The 9,660-nt window shown below is 41.2% G+C and overlaps 1 protein-coding gene across 1 annotated transcript; it reads right to left on the bottom strand.

The window, feature by feature from the left end:
* Positions 1-2,440: 2,440 nt before the first annotated feature.
* On the bottom strand, positions 2,441-5,995 carry IFNG (interferon gamma). Its single transcript, XM_050910524.1, has 4 exons — positions 5,873-5,995; positions 3,827-3,895; positions 3,283-3,462; positions 2,441-2,566 (listed from the first exon to the last, which is right to left on the bottom strand). Exons 1-4 carry the CDS (start codon positions 5,993-5,995, stop codon positions 2,441-2,443), a joined length of 498 nt encoding a protein of 165 aa, XP_050766481.1.
* Between the last annotated feature and the right edge of the window lie 3,665 nt (positions 5,996-9,660).

Here is a 9,660-nt window from a genome sequence, read left to right as displayed (position 1 = left end):
AGCTGCTATTCCATCTCCCAGCTGCTCATTCCCTCCCTACTTCTCTGCCTCTGCTACCCAGCACTAGGATGAGAAGAACCTGGGAAACTGTGTGACTGAGCAACAACCTCCCTCAAAACCCTTGCTGTTTTGAGCCAGATTTAACGGGGTAACAGCAGGCACGCATGGGACAGCACAGCACAGAAAATGGCACAGGCTTGGGTACACAGAACTAAGGCAGGATGGATGGGTAAATGTTATTCCTGCTGGATGTATAGTAATGGCCTTCATTGTTTTTCCATGGACCCCTTTGGCAAGGTGTGGAAGGACTGTAGACTTTTCAGTTTATAGTCTAATAAAGTAGCTTCTAACCAGTCCTGGCTTTAAATTCAAAAAATAGAGTATTAATTTTATCAGGAGTAGTGGGGAGACTCACTGTCTCAGTGCCAATGCCTAAAGAAACTTTAACTTTCCCTGTTAAGCTTTTCATTTTTCCTTCTCTTTGCTTCTCCTTTTCTCTTTCTTCTTTTCCTTTTCTTTCTTTTTCCTTTTCTTTCTTTTTCCTTTTCTTTCTTTTCTTTCTTTTTTCTTTTTTTTTTTTTTTTTTAATTAGAAGTTGCTACAGCTGGCTTTGCTTCCCTGGAGGACAGCTAGTCTCTTTTAAGTAATATCTCATGAAAGAGCATGTGCACAGAAGGACACATTGCCTATGTTAAATGCATACTGAGGGTTCTCATGCTTAGTCCTGGAACGGGAGAAATCCCACAGCGTTATTTTACTTGCATCTCACATGCATACGCATGTCTGTGATGAGTACAAACAAGAACAGCTGTTTCCTTCAAAATCAGTTCAAGTCTCCAGGATCACTGAGTCACTTTGTTATGACTGTAAAATGAGGATATGAATGAAAGTATCTTACACCAGGGGAGACAGCTGGGCCCATGGGAGTAGGAAGGGCTGCAACAATTACAACTAAACTTGTTGGGCTTATTACAACTAAACTTTGGGCTGGATGGGGTGCTATTTCTGGAATTTGCTGATTCAGCCAAAGTTCAGGGGGAGTTGGAAGTCCCATGTTGGCAGGAATCCCAAGGAAAATCTGCCCCATTCCCAGTCAGCCCAACCAATCTGCCCCCAGATAATTTGCCTGATAAACCCCTGAGGACGTGAGAATTGGGAAGGCCCACCAACTCCCCTCCCCAAGCCCAAGCCCAAACCCAAGCCTCTGAGACTGGCCAAAGCCTGAGCAGCCCCACGCCTCCAGCTTGCACCACTCGCAGAGAGCCCAGCAGATGGGCTGACCTCAATCTAGGCTCCATATCTCGGACCTGCAGAGAAATTTGAAAGTGTCTTTTATTTTAAATCAGAGTAACAACAAATTTCAAATGATCAACGCCTTCTTATAAGCAAAATGATGTTTCCTCATCCAGATACAAGCAGAACTTGAAGAGCTTGGAAATTTTAGACCCTTCTGCCAGATTTCTTCAAAAACATTATCCATTCCCAAATCTTGGACGAGCAGGAGGAAATAAAATATGTTTTTATATATCTGGGCAGGACCATCTCCAAGATTAGCATTCTACTTTTCACAGAGATTCTGGTGAATAAATATGCAAGCACACTTTATTTATTCATTTATTTTTTTATTTATTTATTATTTAATATCCAAATTTCAAAAAGTTTCCATTGAGAAATCCAAAGTTTTAAATAATATTCCAGTACAAAAATATACTCCTTGAGATAAAAACTTCCATACTACTACATCCAAATAAATAAAATTATATTAGACACATTTAAATGATTCAGTACAAAAAATACAGAAGATCTCAAAATCAGTGAGTTGAAGTTAAGTCAGTGCAATAGAGTTAGTCACATTTCCTGGAGTTGCTGAGTAGCCTGGCCTCCTGGTAACTTCAGTGCATAACAATAATTACCAGCAATTAATCATCAATCCCCTAGTTCAGAAAAGTGCTTCAGCATTTGCTTATCTTTAAGCATGTCTATTTGCTTGATTTGGATTTAGATATGCTTAGAAGTAAGCAGATACGAATATGTTTTCCTGAGTACAGAAACTTCCCCATAACGGTGCTTGCATCTCCATGCCAAATAGATGAATGATGAGACTAATCTTATAACATCCCTCTCTCAAAACAGCACCAGATGGAAAGCTGGGTACCGTACCATGTCATTTCAGGATTTCCATATGGAAACTGGGAAAACATTGCCTCATTCTGTATTTTCAGGTCAACAAACATATAACAGACAGACAGGATTTCAAGACAATTTCTTATATAGTAGTAGGAGGTATAAATACTTCGATGCTTCTTTATAAATAGTTATTTAAAATACTTAAATATTAATAAATAAATGTATAAAAACTCAATAAAAAGATTGAAATTTAAAAATGTGCATCATAACAAAATTTGCACAATAATTCGGTACAAAAGGTCATATGATGTCATTAGCATTTGCACCTCCTCTGAGACTGGCTCCTTTTCCTTTTGAGAGAAGTTGAAGTCTCCACCAGTTTTTGTAAGACACTGAACAGCTCATTCACAGCTTTGCGTTGAATTTTCAAGTCACTCATCTGTTATAAGTAAAAAACAAACGGAATGAAGGTCATGCCAAGAGCTATACTTATTTACTGATCACATCCTACAGGCTACACTGCTACCAGGGTAAACCAGATGGACATCTGCAGTTTCCAGTTACTCTACTACCTAATTCCTACAACAAAGAGCCACTTTTTGTCACAGATCTTTGTTTTCCACTTTCTGTGCTACTTTGCAACATGCCGCAGACCAGCCATATTCTGTGAAATGGAGCTACTCTGTAGTTGATGCAATGATATATGAGTTACCCACAAGCAGCTAACTCCACCGGGGTATTAGCTGCGGACCTCTGCACAGGTCGGTGGTTCGTGCCATTGGCAGTTGCTCGATAAGCCAAGTGCCTCCAAAGCCCACGGAGGCGTGCCGTAGCCAGGCACAACTTTCCCCCCCAATTTCTAAACGACAAACAGCCCTGTCAGTGGCAGCTCTGGTGGGCAGACGACACAGCAGCGCTGCCGGCATCTCTGTGGCAGACTCTGGCAAGACTCAGGGAGGGTGGCCCCCGCACTGACACCCCACACCGCAGACCCGCAGCAGCCCCTGCAGCTGGAAACATTAGGTTTTCCAGTGTGAACTGAGCCAGACGGGGGTTACCAGACGGGTTACTGAAGCATTATTGGCTTGAGTCACACTCAACTCTCAACTGGAAAATATAGTGTCATGAGCCTTGGAGGCAGAGGAAGAGCCTTACCTGAACCTTTGCCAGGTCCATGAGGTCTTTCATCTTCTTTACGCCATCAGGAAGGCTGTTTTTCAGAGTATAGAGCTCCTCAGATATGTGCCTGACATGTGGCTTTGACTTGTCAGTGTTTTCAAGCATTTCCAAGTACATGGAAACAATCTGGCTCAGGATGATCCTTTTTTCATTTCTCTGTTGAAAAATACAGTCAGAAAGAAAGGTCTGTGAGTGCCCATCAGCAGGAAAATGAATGAAGCTAAAATGCAGCACGCAGGGGTTCTCACTGCCACTTGAAACAGGATGATAAAGAAGATGCTGCAACTCATCTCCTGTGCTTGGCTGTACCTCGGGGTCAGTTCCTGGTGGAGTATAAAGCACCTTGATCCTTATGGGAAGCATTTTTATGAGGATTGTTTTCTCATTTCCAAGCTACTGAAGCGGCCTCTGTTCATGTTCGTTCTACCCTGGCTGGTTATGCTGGCCCTGGGAGCTGCTTTATACCAAAAGTGCCCTGCAAAGCGCCTGAGATGCTTTGTCATATCTGGTTCTGACTCACCTCTGTCCAGTTTATCAGTTTCTCTGTAAAAATAGGTCCACCGTCAGCTACGTCTGAATGACTTGAGTTCTGCAACAAAGAACAAACATATCTGTTATACAAACAATACTTATCTCAAGGCAAATTTGTGTTCTCTGTTCAAATGAGCCGTAAAAACCAGAGACGTGGTTTTTGCACCACTGGCCTATAGCTATTACAATGCTTTCACTTCTCTAAGCACCAAATCGCACTGGATGACTGCGTAGTACCAGAAACAGCATCAGTCTGCTTTTCAATGTCTTCTCCTGCTATAACTCATCTGAATACAGACATTTAGCACCATCTATTTGACCAAACACTCCTTGCAAGTTTTGGTATTGACAGCTGAAAACTAAACTTCATAAGCATAGCAGCTGGCTAGAAAATTGTCAGATCTGATTTTGGCATGTTTTCTGGTAAGTCGAAGTCCACCAGTATATAGTCTGCGGCCTTGAATTTATCCAGTCTTAGTAAAATCTCATATGGAACAAGAACAAATTAACTTTATTATAAAACTACAGTTTGTAGAACTGGAGAATGGCCCAGTAGCCCACAGTCAGGCATGGGGATATACAAGGTTAGTGGGCTACTGTGAGGCTCACAGGGACAGAGTTTAACCATCAGATGTTAGCCACACACTGTGGCAGATTCTAGGAAACAAAAAGCAATACAATTCTCCTACCAAGGAAAGGTACACTGAATCATTTCCTCTTCTGTGTGTGCCTTTTTTTTTTTGTTCTTTTTGTTTACAACAGTCACTATTTCCTTTTTTTGTCTGCTCAGTAATTTAAATACAGTGAGTGCAAAAGGAAAACTTGCAGGCTGACAGAAACCTCGTAGGCTGATTGGCTCCGCATGCCGAGCACATTGCCAAACCTTGTTTTGCTGTTCTTCTGAAAGGTGGGGAGCACCTGCTGTGGACTGGAGTTTTTAATGTCAGTGCAAGAAGCTCACCACGGCTCAGGATCTCTCCGACAGAGTTATATATACTCTAGTGAGAATCTCTCTGATCTATGCTAATGACAAATTTAAGATATAATGCCAATTTTACAGCCAGTTTCCTATCAATCTGCAAACACTGAAATATCACATTAGGCTTCTTTATGTGATACTTCAGGGTGATTCTTTGACTACTAAATTTCAACTTTCATATGCACAAAATTCCGACAAAATCAGAGCTGAAAATAGGAGCAGACTCATGCATTTAAGGGAAAAAAACAAAAAAATATTGAGAATAAAAGCTGTTAATTAGAAGTGACTGTATTGTAGATCTGTTATCTCTATGACTAATCCCAGCTGAAATCAACTGTGAACTACTTTAATGCCTCCTAGATGAAGACAGGTGAATTAACATTACAGTTACCAAGTTATCAAAATTCTGTCCGAAAAGAAGTAATATAAGCCAGATAACATTCCCATGCCAGATCATAGTCACAGATATGGAAGCAGAATGGCTGGAGGTTGCAAAAGAATAAGCAGTAGGAACCACCTTTGGGCAACACACTACTACTACTACTACTACTACTACTACTAAGTAGCAGGTGTATTTGTTAAAGCAAAAGTTCTTCTCCATTTTGTTTATGTTGCTAACTAATTCTAAATCCCCCATTAACATTACTAACCTAAAACTAAGTAAGTGTCAGTAAATTGCATCTGAATAGAATTGAATCAAGATTCATTCCTTCATCATAAATTGCATTAAGATTTCTTGTTATAAAACATTCCATGTAATCAAAGGCTGAATGGAGCTAGGAGAAGCTCATGTGAAAGGAAGAGTGCCCCTGAAATAAATGCAAACTAGTACATTAACTGTGACTATTGAAAAACTGAATCATGTTAGTGAAAGAGGTTAGCAAAACCAAAGAAATTGTCCATACTCTTGTTTAAAAAAACATACAACCAAAAAATTTGTTCTATGGTTACCCTCTATTGGTACACATTGATTATGTCAAGCAGTGTTCAAGTTCTGGACTATATCTGAAGTACAAGCAGAAGGAGAAGAGAAATGCAGTAGAAGACCATACTTACAAAGTCAGCTTTCAGTTGGTCTATATCATTTTGAAGTTGAGCAAGAATTAAGCTATTTCCAAAACGTCCAAAATAAATCATGACAACAGACAGAACAAGCAAGCTGTAGGTCTGGCAAGTCATTTTCTTGGTGATGGTTCAGTTAAAGTGCTCAGATAAGTTCTGGGAGATGTCAGTTCTAAGAGCAGTGAGCTTCAACTTCTAATAGTTAAATCTTCTATTAGAAGAAAGTAGACGAATGAACTTCATCTGCCTGTCAGTGGTATTTATACCTGGTCTTGACATTTTTTATTTCGTCATCACAGGCTGTGTATATTTAGACAAGATAGTGTTAGATAAGAACCTTCATTTTTGGTTAATCAAGGGAATCCCTCGAAAGCATCTTTCTTAAAGCATGGTCCTGGAAAAATTTTCAGTGGTTCGTCAATGGGTAACATTTACGTGGCAGATTCTGAAGTTTCTTTTACACGTGGTTGGGGAAAAGGAGGAAATTATGATACTGATTGAGTAGTATGTATTGTGGCTCAAGCGTATTCTTACACGCTGTCTGAAAAAAATCATATCATGTGGTTAAAGGGTCAGTGTAACAGTCAACTCATTTCTGGTATTCTTTTAAAGTAACCACTGAGATTGCCACGGCATTCCTCAGAGTCACCTACAGATCTAAATGTTCTCCCTACTGCTGTCCTTTTGTGAAACACCATTTGCATTCTTTCCATGGTCTAAAATGCATTTCTGCTGCCTTCTCATTCTTCACCTCCGGATTCAAAATAGACTCAGGGAAAATTAGGTTCCAGCATGGATGCAATGATGCATCATATTAAATTCCTCTATGGTTGTCTACTATCTGCAAGAGCAGAGTATTTAGTACTCAAGACACTCATTTCTGCTTGTCAATAACTAAAGTTCCCCACCTGCCCATTCATTTGCACTTATGTGTGTAGAATATGAAAACAGAAATATATGGATGAAAGAAAGCCCAGCTGAAGAAGACAGACAGGATGGTCTCCAAGTGCATACAGACTCCTGAAACAACCATATTGAGGATAGCTGGGGAAGAGGTTTTTGTATAGGAACTGAACTCTGCTTTGATGGATATCATGGGAAACGAGCTTACTGTGAAGAGTCTTACGAAGAAATCAGAGTAATCTTAGGCTGTATTATATGAATGCAGGGTAGGCAGGAGCCTACAAGGGAAAGAAAGAAGGAGCCCACAGGGAAAAAGAAAAGAGAGAGTATCAGGAAGAGGGCGCTTGTGGGTTCAGTTCACACAGGCTGCAGTGGAGGATGTCTGTAGGTCACCAGAAACAGATGAGAATTAAACTGACCCCCAACAGGTATGATTTGAGCTCTCCAGTACAGCCCTGGATGGCTCTTTGGGTGTTCCTTGCAAGAAGCTGGCCCCTTCCCCAGCCACACTTCCTATCGCAGCAAATGACCACTAACACCACCAAATGTTTTTCATCTGCAGCTTGAAAGAGGACCTCCATCTGTGGAGTAGATCTAGCCTACTACTACCATTGCAAACAAGGAATTGCCATTTTGCAGAGACAAGAACCAAATTTCACCAGCAATCACAGGCCCAAAAGCTGCATGCTAAAACTCGCTGGGAATAGCAGCACAGACAGATGGCACACATCTCACAACAGGTGCAGTACTGCACAAAAATTAGGGCTGTAATCTGCTTGCAATAGTAGCACTATGCAATGCCCATCTTCATTTTAGTTTAGGAAATTAAAACTGGTTAAGCAATAACTTGATTGCTGGAAGTGTTGACATGGAGGTGAGGTGAAAATGCTATTCAAGGATGCTTCAAAGCACTGTAAAAAAATGCAGTTATCATGCTTGCCCACGGCAGAAAGGTTGGACTAGACGATCTTCACAGGTCCCTTCCAACCCAAACCAGTCTAATTCTGTGATTCTATGCTAGAAATTAGAATCATAGAATCATTTAGGTTGGAAAAGACCAAGATCATCGAGTCCAACCGTTAACATAACACTACTAAGTCCACCACTAAACCATGTTCCTAAGCGCTACATCTACACGTCTTTTAAATACCTCCAGGGATGGTGACAAAATGGAGGTCCCACCAAGATTCAAAGTGGACTCACAATTCAAAGTGGACTCACAAATGTCAGCACACTGAACAAGCCTATTGGTAATGCTGAAACATCTGGATTCCTTTGCAAGGCAAGCACAGTCAAGTGGCATGTTGTGGCACAGCTAAATGTAGTTTTATACATACAGGAAAACCAAGCCTATTTTACATGGTGACAGACATATGCTGAGGCATGTCAACTGCCCATGAGCCTATGGAGCAATTCTTTGGCAAAGTATTGGAAGGGAGATGTCAAGTGGCAGAAGGCAAATGATTCCTGTTACATCTGGCACTCTTTATACTGTCAGAAACATACAACTGGAAGAGGGACTGGGTCATCAAGCCTGATTTTTACCATTACAGGTCCTAATTTGAGCAGTGTTTTTCTGTTGAATTACTAGAGAGTGTGCAAAGAAGAGCTGCAAGTAAGGAGTTTGGGAGACATTCTTTACTCCAACAGCTAAGTTTTCTTAACATGTTGAGGGCAAATCACACACAACTGGACACAACTAATTGCTGTAATTATCCAGCCAGGCAGAAGATGTAATTCCAGGAGCTGAAAGATTAAGTCAGTAATACTGCCCTCCTCTCCAGAGAACTATTCATCCAGAGTGACTGCACTGGGTTAGACTGCCTTGTTAAACCTGTCAGACACGCATCTCATCCACAGCAGGCTGTACCTCTCAGGTGACCTCCCTTTGGTCTCCCATTACTACTAAACTTTTAAGAATAACAGGAGGATGAAATATCAGGAAGAAAGGATTTTTCCAGCTCACCTTTTGTAGATACTGGTTAAAGTTTTGGGGGTTTATATGGCTACTTTTATCACTAGTTTGCCTCACCTTTCAGAGGAGGCCACTGTCAAGTATCCAATTTTGCAGGTAAGAAAATGGAAGCACAGAGCAATGGGATGATTCATGATCATTCAACATCTAAGAAAGGCAAATCTAGGAACACAAACAGGGTCTCCCAGTCCCATTGTGGTCCTTTGCCCACTAAGCAGCACTACGAGTATTATGTCATAAACTGGGGCAAGAAATTAAGCAAAGAGCAAAGAAGAAGAAAGCCATGATGTCTGGCTCTGTTACGCTATCTTCTGAGTGCAGGTCTGACTTCCAGGTACCCTCTCCTGCCTGTGGAGGCTAAATTCAGGCCTTCTACTCATCTCCACATTCAAATGCTCACACAAAGGGTTGAATGTTCTGTAGTAAATCATCAGCTGGACAGAAATGTATTCTAATACAGAAATATAGGATTCCTTTTCCAAATCCTTTACATTTGAATACATGGTACCGTGTTAATGTTGACATGCTCGTCTCTTAATGTTCTCTTCTATTGACACACACCATCAGCTCTCTCCAAATCATTTTGAAACTAGGCAACAGCCTACAGCAGATGGTCAGAACGTGAGGGTCCTTGAGTCCCAGGGGTCCTGTGCCCCTCCCACCCCTGTTCTGCTTCCCATTCCACCCAAAAGTAATGAAACATATCACCGTTGTCCAGTGTATGTCTTGTTGCCCTAGAACCGTGAACAGGCAGGTTGTGAGGAAGGCTCAGGTTCAGATGGCTCCTCTGCACTGCCTTCCCTGAGCATCAACGTGGTTACAAACAAAGTAGGAGGTATCCTGCAAATATCTGCCCTTTACTAGACAGAGCCAAGGGCCTAAGAGCATCCAATTTTTTATCCGT

This window comes from Gymnogyps californianus, chromosome 1 (genome assembly GCF_018139145.2).
Source record: "Gymnogyps californianus isolate 813 chromosome 1, ASM1813914v2, whole genome shotgun sequence".
NCBI lineage: Eukaryota > Metazoa > Chordata > Aves > Accipitriformes > Cathartidae > Gymnogyps > Gymnogyps californianus.
The sequence above is the reverse complement of the archived record's forward strand: the minus strand, read 5'-3'. Positions and strand labels throughout refer to the sequence as shown.